Source organism: Panthera onca, chromosome B3 (assembly GCF_046562875.1).
Source record: "Panthera onca isolate mPanOnc1 chromosome B3, mPanOnc1 haplotype 2, whole genome shotgun sequence".
NCBI classification, from domain to species: Eukaryota; Metazoa; Chordata; class Mammalia; order Carnivora; family Felidae; genus Panthera; species Panthera onca.
Window position 1 is genome coordinate 107,104,537 of NC_138344.1, and position 25,990 is coordinate 107,130,526.

Here is a 25,990-nt window from a genome sequence, read left to right on the forward strand (position 1 = left end):
AGACAGGAACTGTGATCTGGAGGTCTCTCCTTTACTGTTCTAGAAGAGCCCAAAGTCCTCCCTGTTGCTGCATGTTTCTTCATCTACATTTTTGTATTCTGTTGAAATCCAAGTCCCAGGTACTAGAATCCCCTCCACTCTTAGACAACTCTTATCAGTGTAGCATGTTGGTGTGCTAACTGCTCCATGCAGAATTTTCTTTTTAATCCCTAGTTTTTCTATGAAAAAATGTCTCTCTGGCTCCACAAAGGAGATTACTACATCCTTTACATGTTAAAGGCCATCTGCCTTAAAGATCCAGGTAGGGTAATTGACAAACCAGGAAATTGAGCAATATATGAAAGAGATTTTGTGAATTAAACTCTCATTCCCCTAATCCAAGCTCAGGAAATGCTACAGCTTTCCTTCCTAGCTCCCTTCAGGTATTTTAGGAGGCATTATATACCAAGATAGTTCTTCAGTCGTCTGGAACGCTTGCTGAAGAGCCTAAAGTTAGAAAAATGTTTAAAGTAGAAAAGAGAAAGTAAATTGCCATTAATTTTATAAAGATGGCATTTTCATTTAGATGGTAATTTGTTTGCTTTATAACTTCCTCAGGCTCTTAAGTGTTCTAATTAAAAAAAAAAAAAAAAAACAATTATGTTTGTATATTCCAATGGATCTTTAAGAATTTGTCAGTCTAGAATATATCATGTTCATTCCCAATGAAAGAGACCCTAGTTAAAATGCAAAGATGGGATTAATATTTTCAGTATTCCATTCGATTCAGTTGGTGGTATGCCAACCGTGGTATAGAAGCCAGCCAAGAATTTTTCTGGCTAGCACAGGCTGTCTAACTATTAAGTGAAACATTTGTTGGTGACCATACTTGTGTCTCTCTTTAAAAAAAAAAACAAACAAAAACATGAAACATCCTTTTATAAAGAGATGATTCATGAAAGATGAAGTAAATTGAACCAATTTGATTTTTTTTGGAGACCTGAGTTTATTGTCAAATGAAGTAGTGGTTTAAACAGTGGCATTTAATATTTGATCTTTTTAAATTCTTTTTCAGAGTGCTTATGCCATACCTACCATGGCTTTTTCATTTCTCTGCCATACCTCAGTATTGCCCATATACTGTGAACTTCAAAGGTACCATAGAATTCTGGAATCTTTTAAATGTATTAAGTATTTCTTTTTACTTTTTGGACTTTCAGATTGAATGACATTCTCCTTTATGAATCCTTCTCTCTCATCGCTGGATTCTCAGCGTTAGTTTTTTTTTTGTTTTTTTTAAGACTTTATTTTATTTTCTAAAAATTTTTTTAACGTTTATTTATTTTTGAGACAGAGAGAGACAGAGCATGAACGGGGGAGGGTCAGAGAGAGAGGGAGACACAGAAGGCTCCAGGCTCTGAGCTGTCAGCACAGAGCCTGATGCGGGGCTCGAACTCACAGACCTGAGATCATGACCTGAGCCGAAGTTGGACGCTTAACCGACTGAGCCACCCAGGTGCCCCAAGACTTTATTTTATTTTCTTTAAAAGTTTATTTGTTTTGAAAAAGAGAGAGAACCAGCAGGGGAGGGGAAGAGAGAGAATCTGAAGCAGGCTCCATGCTGTCTGCATAGAGCCTGATGTAGGGCTTGATCCCATGAACTGTGAGATTATGACCTGAGCTGAGATAAAGAGTCGGCTGCTTCACCAACTGAGTCACCCAGACACCCCTCTTTTTAAGTAATCTCCACACTCAACGTGGGGCTTGAACTCACAACCCTGAGATCCAGAGTCACATGCAGTACTGACTAAGCTAGTCAGGTGTTTGTTTAAAACAAAACAACAAAGAGTTTGGTCCTACTGAAGAATGTTTCCTGACTTCAAGCTGTATTACAAAGCTGTAATCATCAAGACAGTATGGCACTGGCACAAGGACAGACACTCAGATCAATGGAACAGAATAGAGAACCCAGAAGTGGACGCACAAATGTATGGCCAACTGATCTTTGACAAAGCAGGAAAGAATATTCAATGGAATAAAGATAGTCTCTTCAGCAAGTGATGCTGGGAAAACTGGACAGCAACATGCAGGAAAATGAACTTGGACCACTTTCTTACACCATACACAATAATAAACCCAAAATGGATGAAAGACCTAAATGTAAGACAGGAAGCCATCAAAATCCTTGAGGAGAAAGCAGGCAAAAGCCTCTTTGACCTCAGCCACAGCAACTTCTTACTCAACATGTCTCCGGAGGCAAGGGAAACACAAGCAAAAATGAACTATTGGGACTTCATCAAAATAAAAAGCTGCACAGTGAAGGAAACAATCAGCAAAACTAAAAGGCAACTGACAGGATGGGAGAAGACATTTGCAAATGACATATCAGATAAACGGTTAGTATCCAAAATCTGTAAAGAACTTATCAAACTCAACACCCAAAAAACAAATAATCCAGTGAGAAGAAATGGGCAAAAGACATGAATAGACACTTCTCCAAAGAAGACATCCATATGGCCAACCGACACATGAAAAAATGCTCAACATCACTCATCATCAGGGAAATACAAATCAAAACCATATTGAGATACCACCTCACACCTGTCAGAATGGCTAACATTAACAACTCAGGCAACAACAGATGTTGGTGAGGATGTGGAGAAAGAGGATCTCTTTTGCATTGCTGGTAGGAATGCAAGCTGATGCAGCCACTCCGGAAAACATTATGGAAGTTCCTCAAAAAATGAAAAATAGAACTACCTTACAACCCAGCAATTGCATTACTAGGTATTTATCCAAGGGATACAGGTATGCTGTTTCGAAGGGGCACATTTCACCCCAATGTTTTTGGTAGCACTATAAACAATAGCCAAAGTATGGAAAGAGCCCAAATGTCCATCGGTGGATGAATGGATAAAGAAGATGTGGTGTGTGTGTATGTATGTATGTGTATATATATATATATATATATATATATATATACACACACACAATGGAGTATTACTGGGCAATCGAAAAGAATGAAATCTTTCCATTTGCAACTATGTGGATGGAACTGGAGGGTGTTATGCTAAGCGAAATTAGTCAGAGAAAGACAAATGTCATATGACTTCACTCATATGAGGACTTTAAGATACAAAACAGATGAACATAAGGGAAGGGAAGCAAAAATTGTATAATAACAGGGAAGGGAACAAAAACATAAGAGACTCTTAAATATGGAGAACAAACAGGGTTACTGGTGGGGATGTGGGAGGGGGGGATGGGATAAATGGGTAAGGGTCATTAAGGAATCTACTCCTGAAATCATTGTTGCACTATATGCTAACTAATTTGGATGTAAATTAAAAAAATAAATTAAAAATTGAAAAAAGGAAAAAAAATGTTTCCTGGGAGCAAAATCTTTGTGCAGTAATTTCAAATCAAAAATTCTAGTATATAGTTATTAATGAAGTAGTTCTTGAACAATTAAGGAATCCTCTTGACTAGCTTGGTTGATATTTGTTTCTTTAAATATAATTCAGATCACACTTTCTACTTTTGCCATTTTTGTCTTTTAGCCCTTCAAAGAAAAGAATGCAAAATGCAACCAATACAGCAATTGCTTTAAGTTTTCTCATTTATTTTATATCTGCACTCTTTGGGTACCTCACGTTTTATGGTAAGTATATTATTTAATTATCAGTGACAAATTGTTCTCTAGTTGATCTCACACCTGAATATAGACTTTGTTTCCGCCTTTTGTTAGTAAGTTAATTTAGGCTGCTAAATTCAGTGTAGTACTGTAGTAGCTTTATGGGCCTTAAAAAATTGATTTTCTTTCTCTTAAAAATATGGATCAAGTTCAAGATTAATAATTTCATATAAAAAAAATTTTAACACCTAAGTAAAGCCAAAGGCTTAGGGACATTGCTGTCTTTCTACAAGAAACAAATGTACAATCATGATTTTATTTTCTAAGAATTCAATATTTTGGAATCTAGTTTGGGAGGTTGGGAGAATCAGTCATCTTAATTGCAAAAGAACAACTTGAGAAAGGAAAGGGTTTTACACTGGACTGTAGTTGTATACTTAGATCTGAGAGATCTTTGCCTTCACACTTAATTTGCACAATTTGGCATTGTACGTTCTATGATACCTTTCCCCCCTTAAATTTGGTAAAAGGATTCTTTTAAATTCTTAAATTTAAAAAAATTAAGTAAATTTTTATTTATTTTTGAAAAATTGTCTGGTTGGAATGTGTTTTTTTCTGTTCTAAAAAGAACCTAAAGAAAAAGTAAAACTTAAAAGTCCAGAGTAAGAAAAAAAATTGTAGGCTCTTTTGTTTAATCTGCAAACCTATTTAATTTGCAAACAAACCCATTATAACAAATTGCACTCAATTTGTCAATTCTGGAATACACTTTTCAGCTTATGAGTGCTTTTATAACAGCTCTTCAAGTAAATGGCTGTTATTACTCTGGTGATATTTAGCTGTTATGACTGATTTTATGGTTGATAGCCTTGTGCACATGTTTCAGGTTTTAGACATCCATGATTACTTCTAATGGAACTTTGCTTCTCTCCCAGAGTTTTTCCAAGTCTGACAAGTTTTTGGATGTTTACTTGCACAGCTACCTTTACTAAACCAGCTACCTTTCCTAATCCCAGTGGAAAGAGTATGGATTTTGAAATCCATCAAATATGGTACAAATAACTATTCTGCTCTAACTAGCTTGAACAGGACACTCACCTTGTAATCTTTTCATCTTCTAATCTGTAACAGAAAATTGCATAGAGTTTTATTGAGGAGGAAATGAGTTATGTCTAAAATGCCTATTATAGTATCCGGCACATAGCAGTCTTCCACAAAGGAGAGCTACTGCTGATGGTTACTGTTATTATTATTGTCATTATTGTTATAGTCATTTTATAATTTCAGGTGCTCAGTTTTTCAGCACTGTACTTCTCACTATCTTTAATGAAATTTAAGTTAAATATGGTAACTTAATAGTATAATGTGTATGCTCTTGAATTATATGAGAAAATTATAATTGTTCTCTAGTCCCTTTCCTGCTATCTCTATGCTGCTTTAACAGTAAGAAAGGCCATTCATTAATCTAAATCTGCTCTTGCATTTTGTACTGATGGAGGATAAAAATGGTAGAGCTCTGTGCACACCATCAGGAAAAGCATCATCTCCAACACGAGTATGACACCCTGCTGGATATACTACAAAGAAAATTAAGGCAGATGGATAAGCTTTTTTGATCATGGCTCATAAAACAAAATTCTTGAACTATATAAGCTCTATCTTTGGTTGTTGGGTTTGTAAGTTTTTGCACAGACTTGAGCCCGGTAAGACTTTTCTAGAATAATAAGATACTATAGCAAGCTCTCTGTTGAGATTGAGCAAAAACTTAGTATAGCAGATTAGCTGTGTATTTTTCTAAATTAAAATTGTCACTGGCGCAAACACTACTATATTTAGGAATCTTCAACATTGAGAAAGAGTCCAAAAAATAGACTTCCTTTTCCTCCTTATGGATAGCTATCTGGAAGAAGCCTCAAATGGCCTGCCAATCTCCAGGATAGCTGAGGAATAGTTATATAAATTGCCATGAAATTCTGTATTAAATTATCAGAAAGCTTACATTGAAGGGAAAGTGGAAGAAGGATGGATGCTAAAACATTTATTGAGCTAACGTTTCCTGTGTAAATGCCAGGTATCTTATATACATTGCTTACCTTAATCCTTACAGCAACTCTACAAGGTATAGGTTCACATAGCTTGAGCAATTTGGCCAGATACTTGCAGCTAATGAATGATGCGTTGGGATTTGAATCCAATTCTGACTGTCTCCAAAGGTAGTGCTTTTATTACTATGTTCCCTCCTCAGGAATTATGCTAGAGAACCCAGATTTCCTTCATCCCAAGTTTTTGTCGATTATCTTTTGGAAGAACCTGGCTCACTTAAGCTCCAGACATATCTATATATCTCTGTCTACTTACCTACCTATCTACTGATCTATTGTTCCATGAACACAGAGGCGAAACATTTTCATTATGTAAATGAAATATTTCCTACACAGGGATTGTCCTTGTTATCAGGTAAAGCTGTTATGTTGTCTCTGACTTAATGCACCGCAAATTCTTCAGACTGTCCACATTTTATCTAATGGAGAAATGCACACCTAAGAAAAATCTTATTGTAGGTAGGTGATAGAAAGAATGATATAAAAGTAATTCCTTCTCCAAAGACCAAAGAAGATTCAGATATTGATTTTTCCGTTCACAATAGCTTTGGGGGGGCTGTTAATCATCACTAAGGAGCATCTTTTTTGGTATATTTCTGTTGAGATATCAGTAGCTCTCATTCTTATGGAGAGAAATTACTGAGCAATTATCAAAAGGGCTAGTCACAAATTAAGGCCTTGAACTCATTTTGTAAATGAGCAGCTGAAGCCCAAAGAAATGAAGTGACCTGTTAACAATATTTGTAGTAGCATGTCTCCTGAATACTAATCTAGTAATCTTTCTGCTACTCTGTGGTAATCTTTCTAAACTTCAGATGGTTTGACAATGTGTATTACACAAGACAGCCTCCTGGCTTAATAGCATATATAACTTGCAGAGGTCCTTACTAAGATTTATAGAGATTTGTCTGAATTCAGAGAAGTGTGTTGTACTCTATCCCTCACATATGTTAAGGCTCAGCTAAGAACACAGAATTGACTGGCTCGGAAGAAATGTTTTCATCCTGGGAAAGGAGAAAGTGGATATGTAACAGATATTTTGAATTTATAATCTAGCTTTTCTGACTTCTGGAGCTGCTTGGGATCCTTTTATCCAGTGCTCCCAAGGCTTAGTTAATATCTAAATTTTGTCAGATTACAGGGACCTATAAGTATGTACCTAGATTAATAATATTGGCTCTTTACAGACGTTACAGCATTATAAGGTGAGGAAGAAAAAGTGTTCCTCTGGGGAGCCAGGCCAATGCCCAAATGTTGCATAATAACCAGACCATTTTAAGAGTCTACAGAATTGTTAAGCAGTGTTAATAGCTCATTTTCATGATTCAAAAAGTAGAAAGAAAATAGTTTGCCATATTTTTTCAAAGACTTGCAAATATCTCAGACTTGGAAATAGAATCCGGCTTTCCTGGCTCTTCTTAATCTCTTACTTAGTCCATTAATCTCCCATTGTGTAAGGTAGTTCTTTGATACGTTAGATAATTGGTTTTTCTCCCTTTTCCATTATCACTAGTCTAGTTCAGATTGTCATTATCTCTCAGTTATTATGACAGTAACCTTCTAACTCTTATTTCAATTTTGGGTATCTTTTTCTTCCTGCCTAGTTCAGATCCTAGTACCCCAATCTTCATAAGTCATTGCATCTCTGTAGCCCACCAGATTGAGTACAAACCTCCTGAACAGCTCTGTTACTGGGTCTTAAATGCATTTCTGGCCTTATCACCCAATATTCTCTCTCTGCTCTACAGCACATCCTGTTTCAGCCTCTGTAAGTACTTACTACTACTAGACTGCTCATTTTCTCAGATGCATATTCTCTGTGCTACTTCAGGGCTTCTGCTTATGTTACTTCTTCCTCTGAGAAAGAATCTCTTTCTCCACCCATACATTAACTCATTTATGGACCTCAGTAACTCCACACATCAAAATATTAGTGTCCCATTTTACAGATGTAAGAACGAAGAGACTCAGAGAAGTTAGGTTGCTAGTAAGTAGAGGAATTTGAACATCAGTCTGTGTGGTCCCAGAATTCAGGACCCTCTACCTTCCTGCTCTTCACTATATCATGACTCCCCCCAAGCCTCCCTGTGTTTCCTCCTTCCTCCATATCAAAGTCATAGTTACCTGTCCCTATTCACAATCACTCTTTGTTTAGAACAACTACTGCCACGTACGTGTATATCTGTATTTATACGCTTTCTATTTTATGTGTATATGTTCATCTCATTGCTGCTTTAAATATTAAGTTCCTTGAAAACAGAGGTGTGTTAGTTTTTTATTTCCTCCAAAGCATCTCTTTGAAAACATATTACTCTCCAGTTTAAAAAGCACCATCTATTTTGGGGCACCCGAGTGGCTCAGTTGGTTAAGCACCCAACTCTTGATCTAAGTTCAGGTCTTGATCTCAGGGTCATGAGTTCAAGCTCCACGTAGGGCTCCACACTGGGCATGAAGCCTACTTAAAAATAAAAGACAGTATTCTATTTTAAGTACAGACTGATCTTTCACTGCAAGGCAGGACATGGAGCGTTCTTGAGAACGCTCAATCTTCGTACCCCTCGTCTGACTAGGGGCGCAGAAGACATTGGGAAAATGGAAGACTGACATGGAGCAAAGCATGGTCAGCATGTACAAATTCTGTCACTGACTACCACTGGCTTGCTGAGTAAGCCATTTCCCTACAACTACATTTTCTTATGAAAGAGGAATTTACAGGTGAAATGTTGATGAAACAGACAACATGTACAGAAGTGTAAGATTCTAGAAAACGTTACGGTATTGAGGAAAGGGTATTGGCTTTGGCACCAAAAAAAAAGTGGGTACTCTTTTAGCTCTTCGAGCTCTGCCCCTTTGTGCTGTGTGATCTTGGGCAAGTCCATTAATATTTTTCAGCCTAGCTACCCTCTTAATTGTTATAAGGGTACACATGATACCCTTTCAATGATACATGTGAAAGCACCTTACAAAACAAACAAATGTTCAAGACCTTTGGATTATGGAAAAGTTCTCAAATTATATGTATATATAGATATATATAGATATGTATACGTATATATGTATTTTCATGGTCATAATTTTAGAAGTTCTGCTGATTTCTAGTTTAATTAAAAGAAAAGATTGTCACTTTAAAGCAGATATTTAACTAATGTCTCTATGTTTCAAAGGCTAGGGAAAAGGCCAGAGATGGATTTGGTACTCAGAATCCAAAATTTGTTAAGATCCATTTGTGCAAAGAAAAATAGTTTTGCTGTTATTGATATCATAGTAGTTTATAATGTGATCCTTCTTATTTTTTTAATTTACAGACAAAGTGGCATCAGAATTACTGCAAGGTTATAGCAAGTACTTGCCACATGATGTTGTTGTCATGGCTGTGAAGCTATGCATACTATTTGCTGTGCTTTTGACAGTCCCTCTAATCCACTTCCCTGTAAGTACTCTTAAAGGTCTTGTTGCTTAATGTAGCAGCTCCCTGATATGGCAACGCTAATTCTTTGCAGACTGGAATGTTTGAATCACATCTAGTCTTGTATATCTTATTCATTTGTCAGGTAATTGATCAAAGACCTCATACTTGCATATGGCCCCATGAAGGCACAAAAATAACAGTGAACCACTAAGCTAATTTGTGCTTTTTGAGATTTAGTTTAGATTTACGCTCTCCCACAGCATTGTTTCCAATTTAGAGACTATGGTTCTTCTAAAGTTTGGGGTTTCCCCCCCTCCTTTAATTCTGTATTCTGTTTTCAAAAGAATGTGCATGAAGAAGCAAAAGTCAAGTCAGCAAAAATAAGCTCGTTCTGGTTTATTGTAGATTTATTTTCACATAGACATTCTAATTTAATCTTAGTCAAAATATTGTATTTGCTTGAGAATTATAATTAAGGGGCAGAACAGATCTTCATTCTGTATTTAGTTGCCATATGTAAGAATCTTAAGAATTTCTGAGAAAATGGAAACAGAGGCTTGAGGTATGAATGTTTCTGCATGAATGTCTTGAATCCCTCAACAGCAAGTTCCCGAAGAACTGGGCCTTCAAGATTTTTGGCCCACTTCCTGTGTAGACTGCACAGCCAGGAGGGCAGCGGTGGGGGGTAAACATTTGTGGGGTATGACTGCCTGCTGCTCGCCTTGGCAGTGGGAAGTGTCATGAACTAGTTTTCATATTTACATGCTATGAAACAGATAATATAAAATAAAATAGTACATGGTGTTTCTTTCCCATAGCATGATTCTTTTTTCTTTTCAAACCTTTTGTTCTTTGTGAATTTAATGAAAATGATTCTCTGAGATTTCATCACACAGTGTTATTGTTGGTCATTTTGAAAATTATGCAACCTAAAGACATTGAATGTGAACATTTCTTCAAGAATTAAAGCAAAATAATTTTTATTAAGCTCACTCAGAAAGGTGTATTTCTTAGTTGATTTGTCCTAAACACTTTATAATAATCGTTTATACTGTATTTTTTTAAAAATCTAAATGGTGTAGGGAGCAAGGATGTCATGCTTACTATACTGTACCTGTGTTTCCCTAAGCAAGTATGTTGGCTTTGCTTAAATCTCTCTGCTTAAATCTTTTTCTGTTATACAGGCAAGAAGAGCTTTAATGATGATGTTTTTCTCCAATTTTCCATTCTCATGGACTCGCCATTCTTTGATCACTCTAGCACTCAATGTTACCATTGTTTTACTTGCAATATATGTTCCTGACATTAGGAATATATTTGGTGTGGTTGGTAAGTTTTCTATTTCAAAAAATCCATGTAACAGAATAGATCAAAATTGTCATCCGGTCCTGCATCTGAATCTGGCAATATCCTCTTTTTTTTTTTCTTGCTTCCCCTCCCACTTAAAGGTTCCAGTACATCAACGTGTTTGATTTTTATATTCCCAGGACTATTTTATCTTAAACTTAGCAGAGAGGATTTTCTCTCGTGGAAAAAACTTGGGGTAGGTTACCTTTTATTTCTTTTAATAATTCTATTTTAAGAAATAATTTGTCATTTTGTACTTGAGTAGTTTATCTACATCAAGAAAGTTCATGTATTTTGAACTATAACATACATTATTGAGGAAGGTGGAGGTTTAAAATACTCTAATTGTTCTTTATCTTTTTTTTCCCCACAGGCTTTTGTTTTGCTCATCTTTGGAATTTTGGTTGGGAATTTTAGTTTAGCACTAATCATTTTTAATTGGATTAGTAAATGAAACAAATATTTTCCCACTTCTTACAAAGAATAATTTACCTCTATATGCAAAAAGGAATAATTCTGTAAGGCACCTTTGATGAATCCTTTTTATATGGGTACATTTTTATAAACATTATTAACAGAAAAGCAGAACAAAATGGGAATAGGTAGCGGAAAGTGGGTTTATAGCAGTTTTAATTAAAATAAAATTCAAAATGTTCTTTGATATGTTAGGTCAACCTTTGTATTTTTTTAAAAATTAATAGACTTTAGTTTTTAGGGTAGATTTAATGTTTACAGAAACATTGAGCAGAAGGTACAGAGTTCTCATATATCCCCTGATCCCCAACACACCCATAGTTTCCCATATTGTTGAAATCTTGCATTCATGTGGTGCATTTGTTATACTTGATGAGCCAATATTGATACAGTACTTGTAAAACATTTTTTAAGTTTGTTGATTTTGAGAGAGAGTGAGAACATGAGCAAGGGAGGGGCAGAGAGAGAGAGAGAGAGAGAGAGAGAGAGAGAGAGAGAGAAAGAATATCAAGCGGGCTCCGCACTGGCAGCACAAAGCCTGACACGGGGCTGGAACTCACAAACCAGGAGATCATGACCTGAGCCAACATCAAGAGTCAGACACTTAACCGACTGAGCCACCTGGGTACCCCTTGATACAGTATTATTTACTAAAGTACATAGTTTGCCTGAGAGTTCACTGTTGATGCGAGCATTGGCAACCACTGATCTTTTGACTGACTTCATAAAAACTGTGAGCCTTTCCCTGTGAGCCTTTTCTAGAATGTCATATAGTTGGAATTATATATTATCTAACCTTTCAGGCTGGCTCTTTCACTTAAACAAAATGCAGTTAAGTTTCCTCCATGCATTTTCATATAGCTCATTTCTTTTTATTATTGAATAATATTCCACTGTATGGATGGGCCAGTTTGTGTTTTCATTCACCTGTTGAAGGACCTCTTCCTGGCTTTCAAAGTTATGAATAAAGTGTGTACAGGTTTTTGTGTGGATATAAGTTTCAGCTTTTTTGGTTAATACCAAAGAGCACAATTGCTGCATCATACGGTAAGAATATGTTTAGTCTTATAAGAAACTGCCAAACTGCCTTCCAAACTAGCTGTAATATATTACATTTCTGACAGCAGTGAATGAGAGTTCCTGTTGTTCCATATCCTCGCCAACATTTGGTGTTGTCAGTGGTTTGGATTTTTGCCATTCTAATGGGTGTGTAGTTATATCTCATTGTTTCAAGTTGCATTTCCCTAATGACATATGATGTGGAGCATCTTTTCATATGCTTATTTGCCATCTGTATATTTTCTTGGGTGAGGTTTGGATCTTTTGCCCATTTTTTAAATTGGTTTATTTTCTCACTGTTGGCTTTTAAGCATTCTTTGTATATTTTAGATACCAGTCCTTTATCAGATAATGTGTTTTACAAAACTTCTCTCCTAATCGGTGGCTTGCCTTCTCATTCTCTTAACAGTGTTTATCACAGGCAGAAGTTTTTAGTGTTATTAAATGTACAGAGTCAATCTTTGTTTTTTAATAAATCAGTGTATTGGCTTTATATACAAAATTGAATCTTAGCTGTGGGTTAATGTTGTCAACATCAATCACTAATAACAAAACTGTGGGATTATTTCATTTGGTATTTTGCCCTGCCTCCCAATCTTCTCTAAGAAACTTTTGTGATTTTCCTTTGTTCATTATGACATAGAGCTGTGATGATTGACTGTGGATTTGGAAGTTCTCTGAGCTTTCTCTTTTGTCACTTAAACACGTGACTTTCTAGTTGGCAAACACAGACAAATAGTGACAATTTACATCAAGTTTTGTGCAGAGGTTATAAATCATTGTTTCCCATTGATGTGGCTTACTTTTGGTTGGAAAGCAGAAGCTAGATCTCTTCTCCCCATGAGTGCTCTTTGTGAAAGGCACCTTGTTAGCAGCCTACCAAAGCCAGGGTGTATCAGTGAAAATGTAATGCTACCCCTGTGCACATGTAAAGTAGGGGATTGCATGCAAAGCACCAATTTGCATGAATGGAAATACACACTTTTGCAGGTGCCCCTTTGCTTCCTACTTAGGAAATGGGCAGAAAAATTGACAACTGAGCTTCCCTTTTGAGTTAAGATATTTCTTTGGCAACTTTGGATCAGCATAGTATAATGGAAAAAGTCCAAGTTTGAGGGTTAGGAAGACTTAGATTCAAATCTCAGTGAGTTTAGACAAAGTACTTAACCTCTCCAAGCCTCCACTTTCATATAGGTATTAAATGGAGTTAATACCAATTATACAGGGTTGTGTTGAGAGGATTAAATGACCCTGTATAAATTAGGTGCAGACCAAAACAGGCTCTTAGATCAGATATTTATCCCCTTTTCCCCATCCCTTCATCTGGACCAGTAAAATAAGTTTACTTTCAATCAGAGACAGGGAATTTCTTCGTCTTCCATCTTGTACAACTAATATGTTTAGAATCTTTCTCTAGCCTTCATTCACAGGGGAACTGGCCCCATGTGCACTCTTTTTCATGTTTTGCCACAGTTCTGCCCCAGCTGTGCTCTCCTACTAATGTCTTCCTGAAGCTGGGCACTTAGCATGGTCCCAGGGGCACAGCCAGGCATGGCTTCCCCTGTGGCTTCAGGTCAGCCAGAGCCTATCAATCTGATAAGCTAATTCTTGTACCCTCTTTTTCTGTTTATGAAATTATAGATCCAAACACAAATAGGTGTTCAGCTGCTTACATAAATCTAATTCCAGTAATACCAAAATAACACTAAATCTGCAACAGATGCAAGGATGCCCTGTGGGGCAAATGTTAAATGTGATGACAGCTGGGCATCAGTTAATACATTTGTCACCTGCTCATGGGATAGGATCATGAGAGGTTTGGCAAAGGGACAAGTAACATATTGAACATAAAACTTAGTTAATGTCAAGAGATAATATTTGTGGAAGTGTTTTTCTTTTATTTTACTTCAATATTCTGCCTTATCTGGTTGCCTCTTCGGGATCACAGCTTTCTCTATGAGTGTGGAGGAAGCTAATAAGATGGCAGGTAAGAGCAGTGTCCCCTTCACTAGGATTACCAAAAACCCTTGTTCAAGTACTCCGCAACATTTTTCCTGGGAAATATAGGCCCTCGCATTATGGGCTTAACGTTCATAATTTATTAGGTAAGAACTATTTAAAATAAAACTAAGTAAAGTACAAAATATATACTTTTCTAACACTTGGAGACTTGTTTGCTAAATTAAAAAACGAAGTGCTGAGAATATAAATTACTTTCGTATGTTGAAGGTGAATGTTTAAATTGTACCCTTTTTTTTAACGGAATGTTTACTCATGAGCTTAGCATTTAAATGGTTAAAACAAGCCTTTGAAGTTAACACTCCATTAAGATGAATGGGGGTAATTCACACCTCTGCTGGTGCTGTATTATTTCAGTCTGGCTGCGGAGAAAACAAGACAGGAGTAGGTTGATTTACTGTGTGAAGGCCCTTTAAACACCCAAGGCCTGGAAATCTTTGTGGGTTTTTTTGCCTTTCCATCTAGAAGCAGAATCTGAAATTCAGCACAATCTGGGTATAGACCTGGTCTTGAAAGTACCATACATTCTCTACTGTGGCAATTCCTAACTCGCATTTGATGGGTAGCTTGTTACCAGATCAGCCCAACCTCTCTGGCTTTGTTTGTTCCTTTGTTCCTTCTCCCGTGACACCTTTTAAATTTAAGTTTAGTACCTTGGTAAATTCACCAATGGAAAAGCAGAAGCATACCATCCATTTTCAGGTAAACTTTACACATGCCTTTAAATGGTTATCAGCTAATCACGGGCCTTCTTGTGCTTCTAAAAACATTTTTACCTTTGCAAAATCTCATCTTCTTTATTTGCCTGTATATAAACCTGTAAGACCGTTTTTCTTCTCCCCCGTTTGGGGGGTGATCTCTGATGTGAGCAGAGATTAGCTAGGAAAGATTCATTTCTTTCTCCATGTGACCTTTGGCACCAGTACTCTTCTGTATTTGAAATGTGTACCCCCCCCATCCCCCGCCATTTGTGGAAGTGCTATAGCCATCTGACTCTGAAACATTTTAGAGCCTAGGAATAAGGTTATGTGGGCACAAATGAAATGGCGAGCACTGTATGAGATGTTAATGAATTTGGAAGATCTCTTTTTAAGGTAAACGGATTTTTCTCTTCTCCATTCTTGCCCTGTGTATTTGCCGGATCAGGTTACTAGATACTAGTCTGTGGGTAGCTGGGTGTGGGGTCTCTCGCGCTGACAGTGCCAGTAGAATATATAGAGATGGAAAATAGATGCTAGAAACAAAAGGACTCGAACAGTTAATTTTAACCTGATTTTCTTCTTGGCATGTTGACAGTACTCTCTCTGACTTTATTAGAATTAGCCCTATTGAAAAAAGACTTTGTTTCCTGCTAATTACTTTGCCTAAAACTTAGGTGTCATAATTTTTGGTCTTAGAACTTCTCAGAACCTGATATAGTACTGAAACAATTGTTTTTCTAATTTAAGCACACAATTTGTTCATTTTTCTACATTATCCTCCTATAGTCTTCCCTTAATGAAGAGGGAAAAATAAGAAAACAAAATTTTGGTGAAGGATGAGTAAAGATATTGTGGATATGGCTTCCTCATTACAATCACTCTTCCTGAACAATCTGATCTATGTTTTTACTATCATGATCCACTGTCCTAGTTTGTGAGGCTGTCCATCAAGATGAGCACTTACGAGGAGCAGGAAGACTCATCTTGCCTGGTGGCCAGGGGGACAAGTTTTTTCGCCTGTGGGACAAAGGAAAGGGGCAGAGAGGGAAATTGAGTTGCCAGGGGAAAAAAAGACAAGTGGATGAAAAGGCATTGTCATATGGGATGGTATAAAGAAACAAGACCTCCAGAGAAATGTTTCTCACTGTTTGAATTTGTGTGTGTTTTGTCTTCTACTGATCAGTGGATCAATGCACAACACAGGCAAAGGGGCTGGCTAATTCACTGAGTAAGTGTTTACTGAGCACATAATACATACTAAGAGTTGCACTAGTCCTAAAGTTGTGAAGTTAAATAAGACCCCTGAATTTCTTGCCTGAAAAAAGCTCAAATAAAACTTGGAATTTTCTGATTGAACCTTTTCAAGATGGCCCTGGTAATGCAACTGCTTAACGCAAAGGAAAACATAGATTAAGTCCTAGCCTCAGCAATTAGACAATAAAATGAAATAAAAGGCATCTAAATTGGCAAAGAAGATGTCAAACTTGCACTTTCCGCAGATGATGTGGTACTCTCTCTACATGGAAAACCCAAAAGACCACCAAAAAACTGCTAGAACTAATACATGAATTCAGAACAGTTGCAGGATATAAAATCATTGAACAGAAATCAGTCGCGTTTCTATACAGTAACGAAACAACAGAGATATCAAGGAATCGATCCCATTTAAATTGCACCAAGAACCATAAAATACCTAGGAATAAACCTAACCAAAGAGGTAAAAGATCTGTATGCTGAAAACTATAGAAAGCTAATGAAAGAAATTGAAGAAGACACAAAGAAATGGAAAAACATTCCATGCTTATGGATTGGAAGAACAGATATTGTTAAAATGTTGATACTATCCAAAGCAACCTATACAAATGCAATCTCAATAAAAATATTACCAGTATTCTTCACAGAGCTAGAACAAACAATCCTAAAATTTGCATGGAACCACAGAAGACGCCGAATAACCAAAGTAAGGTTGAAAAGAAAACCAAACTGGAGGCATTGCAATCCCAGACTTTAGCCTATACTACAAAGCTGTAGTCATCAAGACAGTATGGTATTGGCACAAAAACAGACACAGAGACCAATGGAATAGAATAGAGAACACAGAAATGGACCTACAAATGTATGGCCAACTGATCTTCGACAAAGCAGTAAAGAGTATCCAATGGAAAAATGACAGTCTCTTTGGCAAGTGGCGCTGGGAGAACTGGACAGCAACATACTGAAGAATGAAATTGGACCACTTTCTTACACCATACACAAAAATAAATTCAAAATGGAGGAAAGACCTAAATGTGAGACAGGAAACCATCAAAATCCTAGAGGACAAAATGGGCAACAACCTCTTTGACCTCAGCCGCAGCAACTTCTTACTTGACACGTCTCCAAAGGCAAGGGAAATAAAAGCAAAAATGAACTGTTGGGATCCCATCAAGATTAAGAGCTTCTGCACAGCAAAGGAAACAATCAACAAAACTAAAAGGCAAACAACAGAATGGGAGAAGATATTTGCAAATGACATAAAGGGTTAGTATCCAAAGTCTTTAGAGAACTTAGCAAACTCAACTCCCAAAAAACAAATAATACAGTGAAGAAATGGGCAGAAGACATGAATAGACACTTCTCTAAAGAAGACATCCATATGGCCAATAGGCACATGAAAAGATGCTCAATGTCACTCCTCATCAGGGAAATACAAATCAAAACCACATTGAGATACCATCTCAGACTGGTCAGAGTGGCTAAAAGTAACAACTCAGGAAACAACAGATGTTGGTGAGGTTGTGGAGAAAGGGGAACCCTCTTGCACTGTTGGTGGGAATGCAAACTGGTATAGCCACTCTGGAAAACATAGTGGAGGTTCCTCAAAAAAATTAAAAACAGAATTACCCTATGTCCCAACAATAGCACTACTAGAAATTTATCCAAAGGATATAGGAGTGCTGATTCGTAGGGGCACGTGTACCCAATGTTTATAGCAGTGCTATCAAGAATAGTCAAAAAGAGCCCAAATGTCCATCACCTGATGAATGGATAAAGAAGATGTAATGTGTATGTGTACACACACACACACACACACACACACACACAGGAATACTATTCGATGAAAAAGAATGAAATCTTGCCATTTGCAACAACATGGATGGAACTAGAGGGTATTATGCTAAGTGAAATAAGTCAGTCAGAAAGAAAGATATCCTGTGTTTTCACTCGTATGTGGAACTTGAGAAACTTAGCAGAAGACCATAGGGGAAGGGAAGGAAAAATAAGTTACAAACAGAGAAGCAAACCACAAGAGACTCGTAATTACAGAGAACAAATTGAGGGTTGTTGAGGGTGGGGGTAGGGGGTTTGGGAGCAGGGAAGATGGGTGATGGGCATTGAGGAGGGCACTTGTTGGGATGAGCACTGGGTGTTTTAATTGGAGAATCACGGGAATCTACTCCTGAAGCCAAAACTACGCTGTGTACGCTGTATGTTAGCTAACCTGACAATAAATTATTTAAAAAAAAAAGAAAAGGAAAACATAGATCTATATCTATAGTTTCATATATTTATGGAGAGAGAGACTTTTTTTTTAAAAATAAAGATTCTGAAGTCCTATTTACTTGTGTTCAAATCCCAGCTCTACCTCTTTTGTCTAATTTTGGACAAGTTTTCTTTAATCTCTGAAGACTTTCATGTTTGAAGACTATGTTTTCTCGCAACCAGGGGAAATACACCTTATTTCCCCAAGTTAGATAACACGATATTTGGGGAAAGTTTGAGTATGCTGTTAAGCACTGAATTGAATATAAATAGTTTTATTACTTGACTGTTCCTCAAATCTCATATCTCTTCTCCCTTCTCTACTTCAGCCATCTAGTCAGCAGCCTGATCAGAAAATAGTGTTCTAGAAATAATCCTGATCAATGTAGTTTATTTTCACTACTGATGTATTCTTCCCTAGAAAAATAAGTTCTAGTTTTGTAATAATGTCAATTCCTCTGATTTTACATCAGCTTTTTCACAATGACTTTACACTTTAGGCTTGTAAAGTACATCATCAGTAAAAGCCCCAGGTCTCTTTTAGGTGAACTGCCAGATTTCTAGGTCTTTTACTATTTATTTTTTTTAATATGAAGAAATATATGTTATACACACACACTTGTTATCTATTTTTTATCTATCTAAATTTTGTCTTGTTAACTTTAGTACATTCTTCCAGCCATTGAGATCTTTTTTTAAGTTTTGATTCCAGTGTATCATTGTTCCCTGTTTTTGACATCCTGCGTTATCCTGCCATTTCTTTATCCCATTCATAGATAAAGATGTTCTGTAAGACAAAACTAACTACAGAGCCCTGCAGCCCACCACTAGAGGCTTTTCTTCCAAGTTGTTACTAGTCCCCTTCTTGGAAAAAGTTGCCATAGTCCTGTAGTGTCCTCTAACATGCATTTCTTCAGTCCTGAAAGTGTCTCCAAGTCAGTAGGTACAACCTAAATTCTCACCTGTTTCCCATGTGTCCAGTTGTCCTGGGACGTTTCTGCTTAGATGCTGCCCAGTTACCTAAAGTCGACATATTCAAATCTATTCCCCTCCACAGTTTTCCCCTGTCAGCGCACCTCATGCTCTAATCTATCCTTCCAATCAGTTTTCTTGCTTTCATTCCTGCAACCTGCAGTCTGTTTTCACACTGCAAAAGTGGTTGTTCAAAAATGTAAATCAGATCACGTCACTACTCTGCTTAATTTCCTCCAAGGCCTCCCATGTCATTGAGAATGAAATCTGTGCCATGGCCCACATGGCTCTGTTTGGTTTGTACCTACGTATTTCTCTGACCTCATCTCCCATCAGTCTTTGACTCTTCTCCGTTGTACAGATTTCCGTGCCTTGAACATGTCCCTGCGTGCTTACTGCTTTTCCTAGAGAGAACATCTCTCTTTGAAGACTCAGCTCCTCATCACTCAAGCCTCAGCTCAAGTATCACCAGCTCAGAGACGTCTCCCCCCACCACTTGATGTACACAAGCAGCCTGATAGCGGTCATGCTTGATAGCTTCAGACCCAGTTGTACAGGCCATCCCTGGAAGTCTTGTTTGTTGTCTGTGTCCACTAGACCACAAGTTTCTGAAGAACTGGGACTGGTCTGTTTTGCTCATCACTAAATCTTCAAGCTCAGTATGGTACCTGGTACTTGGGAGGGACTTAATAAATATCTGTTGAATGAATGCATAAATCTAACAGACTGTGTATATCTTTTCACTCTTTACCCCCGATCTGTCAGCACATCAGTTCTTCCTTGGACCCGTCTCCTAAGTGTGCTTTTATCCTGTCTCCAGCCTCCTGCCAGCTCCTGAATCTTAGCCTTCATCTCTTTGTGCCTGGATTGTGACAGTTATGTTCAACCCATGCTGCTCTTTAAAATCACTTGGGGAGCTTTCAAAATGGCAATGATGAGGCTCCACCCCAAACCAATTAAATCAGAATCTCTGGCAGTGGAGACCTAGGCACAAATATATATTTTTAAAGCTTCCCAGATGATTGCAATGGGCAACCCCTGGATCGCTGCGTTAGCCTTCTGACAGTTGTCTGTCTTTTGGTTTATTTTGTCTCTTTTGTCTGCTGATCTTGGAATCCTGCTTTCATAATATGACTTCCCTGCTCAAGAGCCTACAGTGGCTCCCTGCTGCCCACCACATGAATTCCACATTTCCGTGCATCATCTACTAAACTATTTCATCCTTTTCTCTTGTACCTACATTCTGCAGTACGCTGAAACTGTCTTACTGGCACTCGATTTACCTTTCATTACCCTGCTTCTCCATTTTTACTTCCCATGTCCTCTCCCCACTCCAGCCTCTACGTACACACCTGGACTGTCCTTACTGCTCTCCTCTACCTATCCAAACACTTCCCATTTCTCAAGGCCCAGCTCACGTTCCGCCTTGTAAATACTGCATTCTCTACTCCAACTTGTCTCTTGTTATCTAGATAATTATTCTGGTATGTGTCATTAGTACCATATAATATATTTCCTACTTTTTTATAAATCTCTTTATGTTCTATTTTTTGATTGGTAATATTAAAATTTAATTGGTACAAATTCAAAATTTACAAAATTGCCTCCCTGCAATGTCTGTCCCAAGCATCCAGTTTTCCTCATTGGAAGCAACCACTCTTACGACTTTCTGTATCTTTGCAAATATATGTTAAGCCTCGTTAACTATGTATATAGAACAAACATACACACACACAAATGTTGGCATACTATGCGCAATCCTCTACATCTTGACTTCTTTTTACTTAGATATATTTAAAGATATGTATAAACACATCATTTCAATTGTAAAAAAAAAAAAAAAAAAACACGGAACAGGTAATCTGCCCTCTTAATAAACCTTTAAGTATACAATACTATTGTTAATTATATGTATATTGTTATACATACAGTAGAACTCTAGAACTTTTTCATCTTGCATGACTAAAACTCTATGCCCATTGAACAAAACTCATTTTCCCCTCCCCCCATCCCTGGCTACCATCATTTTACTTTCTGCTTATATCAGTTTGACTGCTTTAGTGGAATCATGCAGTATTTGTCCTTTGTGACTGGCTGTTTCACTTAGCATAGTGTCTTTAAGTTTCATGCATGTCGTAGCATATGGCAGGATTTCCTTCTTTATTAGGGCTGCATAATACTGCAATGTATTACCACAATTGTATATGCCACAAGTTCTTTGTCCATTCATCCATCTGTGGACACTTAAATTGTTTCTCTCTGTTGGCTATTGTGGATAATGCTGTCATAGACATGCTAGTACAAATATCTCATTCAGTTATTTTGGATAAATACAAAGAAGTGCAATTGCTGGATCAAAGGGTAGTTCTACTTGTAATGTTTTGAGGGACCTCCATACTGTTTTCCATAATAGCTGTACCATGTTACATTCCCACCAGTGCACAAGGGTCCCAATTTCTCCACAGCTTCACTAGCATTTGTTATTTTCTGATTTTTTTTTTTTTTGTAATGACCATCCTAACAGATGTGAGGTTATATCTCATTATGGCTTTGATTTGCATTTCCTTAATGGTGATGTCGAGCATCTTTTCATATACCCACTGGCCATTGGAGAAATGTCTATTCAAGTCCTTTGTCCATTTTTAAATAGAGTTATTTGCTTTTTTGGTTATTAAGTTGTAGGAGTTCTTACATATTTTGGATATTAACTCCTTATCAGATAAGAGATGGTTTGTAAATATTTTCTCCCATTCCATAGGTTGACTTTTTACTGTCTTGATTGTTTCCTTTCTTGCACAGAAGCTTTTAAGTTTGATGTAGTTCCACTTGTTTATTTTTTGCTTCAACCTTATGTTTTGGAGATATTCTGTGTCAAAAGCAGCCTAACTCTATTTAACAACTACATAGTATTTCGTTAATGCATGTACCATAATTTAACCAGTTTCCTATGCATATTTAGTTTTTTTTTAATTTTGCTGTTTTACATAATGCTTCAGTTATTATCTTTATACATACATCATGTGGCACACATATAAACATATCTATAGGATAAATTCATACCCATTTAATTGGAATCCTGAGGCAAAGGGTATGCACATTTCTAATTTTGGTAGGTATTACTAAATTGCTCTCCATTAAAGGTTTTACCAACTTACACTTTCACCAACGATGTAATAACTGCTCTTTAAATTTTGTGGTGTTATTTGCTTTTCACTGCTTTTAAGCACCTACTTTCCCCAACTCGGTTGTAATTAACCCCCAAAGAGAAACCATGTTCTGCACATACTATATTGGCGTGTACACACTCCTAATACCAGAAGTTCACTTAACTGGCGCTCAGTAAATATTTGTTAAATCTTACTTCATTGTGTGTTTAGGGAGTTTCCTTATGGCTTTAATGAATGCCATGAGAAAGTTGTGTCCTTTACGTGTGTGCTATTCCCAGGAGAGGAGGTGACCTGTGTGTGTGATGTTCTGAGAAGAGATGCCGTCCACTGCTACTGCTCTTCCAGGATTTTGTTATCATTGTTTAGGCCAACCAGTCCTTGGATCTATTATGAGGTTTGTTTAGTTTGAACAATTCAGTATAAGGACCGCAGCTGATGCCAAACATGTGTCCAGTACCTTTCATATCCTAAAACATCATAGATAATACATTTTTATACCATTTAGTATAAATTATCTAAATAAAAAGCTCTACTCCATGAGTTTTCCCCAACTTTTTATTATCTAAAATTTCAAGCATACATCTAAATTGGAATAATATGCCCATATACCCACCACTGAAATTTAACATGTGGTTCATATTTGTTTTGCTACCCACATATGTATTTATATATATGTAGCAAAACAAATATGAATAAATGTTATATTTATATAATGTATAAAAATACATATAAAAAAGTATTTGCTGAATGATTTGCAAGTGAGTTGCTGATATTCCATTGAGTGGTAAATCTGAAAATTAGTTTTAAAAATACCACCTTCTGTGAAAAAATCTATTTTAAATGTTTCACAACCTTTCTCTCTGCCCCCCCCCCCCCACCAAATTATAGTTCCTTCTCCAAAACGATAAGTAGCTGCTTGATGGCATCTTTTCCTCAAATGCCAAAAGACTTCTATCCCTGTAAGAACAAGGTTTAAGGGAGGGGGAGCAACTGGCACCCTAAATCTCTCTTAGGGGGCGCCTGGCTGGCTCAGTCGGTAGAGCATGCGACTATTAATCTCAGGGTTGTAGGTTCAAGCCCCACGTTGGGTGTAGAGATTACTTTAAAAAATACAATCTTAAAAAAAAATTTCTCTTAGGGAAGAATCTTTCATGTCTTTGTGTGGGAAACTATCTTGATAAGTCATTGGGGATGAAAGGTGAGACCCTATATGGTTTCACAACAGTTTACTAAATGCCTGTGAATTGTATAATTTAAAATGGTTCATTTTATATGATGTGAATTTTACCTCTGTTTTTTTTTTTTTTTTTTTTTTAAGAAGGTGAGACCTTATGAGAATGGGTTGGCAGGAGAAGAGGAAGTTGAAGAAATATTTAAAGTACTCTTTGTAAAAGAGAACGTGGATTTGGGAGTTGAGAAGCAGAAGGAAAGAGGCAGCCGGTGCTAAGCCAGTGGTGGGAGTCTGGAGCCTGTGAGTAAAAGTGGCTGAAGGGTGTTTTAAGAACAGAAACGTCTAATATTCGGTTTTAACTTGCCTGCCTCTGTCTCCTGAAACCAATAAAAGCTATACACAGAAATGCCTTGTGTGAGCATGTGTGTAAACCTTTCCCTGGAGCCACATGGGGCAGAACAGGAATAGCGTATGTGCTAGCCAGGCGAGCCAGAAAGCTCGGAAAAGTAGACTTCAAAACCAGAGATGACCAGAAAAAACGTAAGCCCCTGCTTCCTCTCAGAGATGGTTGTGAGACCATCCCCACATGAAGATGTGATGGACCCAACCTTGCTTGGCCCTTACAGTGAGACAAGTTAGGTTGCCCCCTCAGTAGCACTCTAATGTCCTCTTATTGATCCAAGGTCTGTCTTGACTAGTCTGCAATTGGGCCTGTAGAGAAATGCCTGTCTTCTGTTATTTTTTTAAATGTTTGTTTATTTTGAGAGAGAGCACGAGTGGAGGAGAGGCAGAGAGAGAGAGACAGAATCCCAAGCAGGCTGTCAGTGGAGAGCCGGACACAGGGCTCAATCTCATGAACCGTGAGATCATGACCTGAGCCAAAGTTGACTTAACCAATCGACTGACCCACCCAGGCACCCTGGAAATAGCTCTTTTTTAAAGACAAAAGATCAGACCTTGAAAAAAGTAGATCTTGAGGGCCGGGGACAGCTCTGTGCTTTTCCCTTTAAAGGCATCTCCTTAGGTTCTCTAAAACCAAGGTTGGTAGTTCAGAGACTGGACTCCCAGAACTTCTAGCAAGCTAAGGTGCTTTGTGTTTGGGATCAGAACCCTTTGACCCCACTTCTAGTTAGATGGTAAAAGTAGGAATCAAAGGGAGTGGGGCCTCTAGGGCAGGGCACCTCCACGAGGAAAGAATGAAGACCATTTTTGTAGTTCCCTGGTTCTCTTACTCAGTTCTCTGTTTATATCTGAGAGACCTTGATATTTTAAATGAATGGGAGGTTATCAGAGTCATAAAATAATGTAACAATCATGAGCAAGCCCTTGTATGTATGGACCAGGCATCAGGCTGAGCACATTATCTTGTGTCCTCTGTAGTAGATATAGTTATATTCCCCCATTAACTACATTAGAAATTAAAGTTCAGGAGTGCCTGGGTGGCTCAGTCAGTTAAGCATCTGATTCTTGATTTCTACTCTGGTCACGATCTCACAGTTTGTGAGTTTGAGCTCTGTGTCAGGCTCTGCACTGACAGTGCAGAACCTGCTTGGGATTCTCTTTCTCTCTCTCTCTCTCCCTCCCCTGTGCTTGCTGTCGTTCTCTCTCTCTCTCTCTCTCTCTCTCTCTCTCTCTCTCTCTCTCTCTCTCTCAAAATAATCTTTAAAGAAAAGTAAAAAAAAAAAAGTTACGAAGTTAAAGCACTGGCCGAAGATCACACATCTCAAATGTAAACTTAAGTACATCAAGCTGTTAGAGTTTTGTTTTTTATTTTGTTTTGTTTTGTTTTTGTATAAAAACATTCTCATAGTAGATACATAGTAAACACCAACTGTATAGAAGGCTGCTTTATTCATTTAAATTTGTACCTAAGTCTAAGTCTGTTCTGTCACACCAGCCAGACAGCATTTGGGTTCACTCTTTGTCCTCTGAGTCATGGTCTATTGCCACAGCATTATTCCTTTTTGTTAAGTATTTCAGAGGAAATTCCCTGCATAGGTATATGGACTTTTGGTAGAGCAATAATGTTTTCCAATATTTGTCAGCCAGACTTTGAGAAAACGTGGATCCCTTGAAAAACAGTGTTAGAAATCCAATTCTGCATTCTGACTCTCTACAGATATAATTTTTAAAAATCCAAATAAGCTCAGACCATAACATTATGATTTAGTGTTTTCCAGACTTTGGATTTCTTTTGGATCCTTAGACCTTCAAAATAAATGTCATGACATTGCCAACTTTTTATTTTGCAAATTGATCAAGGGCATTAAGAAAAAAACTTGCCACTGTCCTTTAATATAAAAAAAGTAAGGAAGATCATGAAATTACTATATAAATATAGTAAAGATACAGTTCCTTTTTTTTTAAGTTTATTTTGAGAGACAGTGTGCTAGCAGGGGAGGGGCAGAGAGAGAGAATCCCAAGCTGGCGCTGC

At 37.4% G+C, this 25,990-nt stretch overlaps 1 protein-coding gene and 1 non-coding gene across 9 annotated transcripts in view; both read left to right on the forward strand.

The window, feature by feature from the left end:
* SLC38A6 (solute carrier family 38 member 6) overlaps positions 1 to 23,962 on the forward strand; it is a 74,426-nt gene extending 50,464 nt beyond the window's left edge. For 4 of the 8 annotated variants that reach the window (XM_060619983.2, XM_060619977.2, XM_060619980.2 and 1 more), the window contains 6 exons: positions 1,055 to 1,134; positions 3,540 to 3,640; positions 9,021 to 9,145; positions 10,309 to 10,453; positions 10,573 to 10,667; positions 23,704 to 23,962. In XM_060619983.2, the coding sequence (XP_060475966.1) occupies positions 1,055 to 1,134; positions 3,540 to 3,640; positions 9,021 to 9,145; positions 10,309 to 10,453; positions 10,573 to 10,667; positions 23,704 to 23,832 (675 nt within the window). In that variant the 3' untranslated portion in view covers positions 23,833 to 23,962. Of the gene's footprint in view, positions 1 to 1,054; positions 1,135 to 3,539; positions 3,641 to 9,020; positions 9,146 to 10,308; positions 10,454 to 10,572; positions 10,668 to 10,844; positions 19,928 to 23,703 lie in introns of those variants that run through there. The other 4 variants (XM_078448175.1, XM_060619978.2, XM_060619979.3 and 1 more) reach the window with 4 other exon arrangements.
* Positions 23,404 to 23,476, forward strand: TRNAN-AUU (transfer RNA asparagine (anticodon AUU)). Its single transcript has one exon. It is a non-coding gene; the product is annotated as a tRNA-Asn (tRNA).
* Positions 23,963 to 25,990: the final 2,028 nt, after the last annotated feature.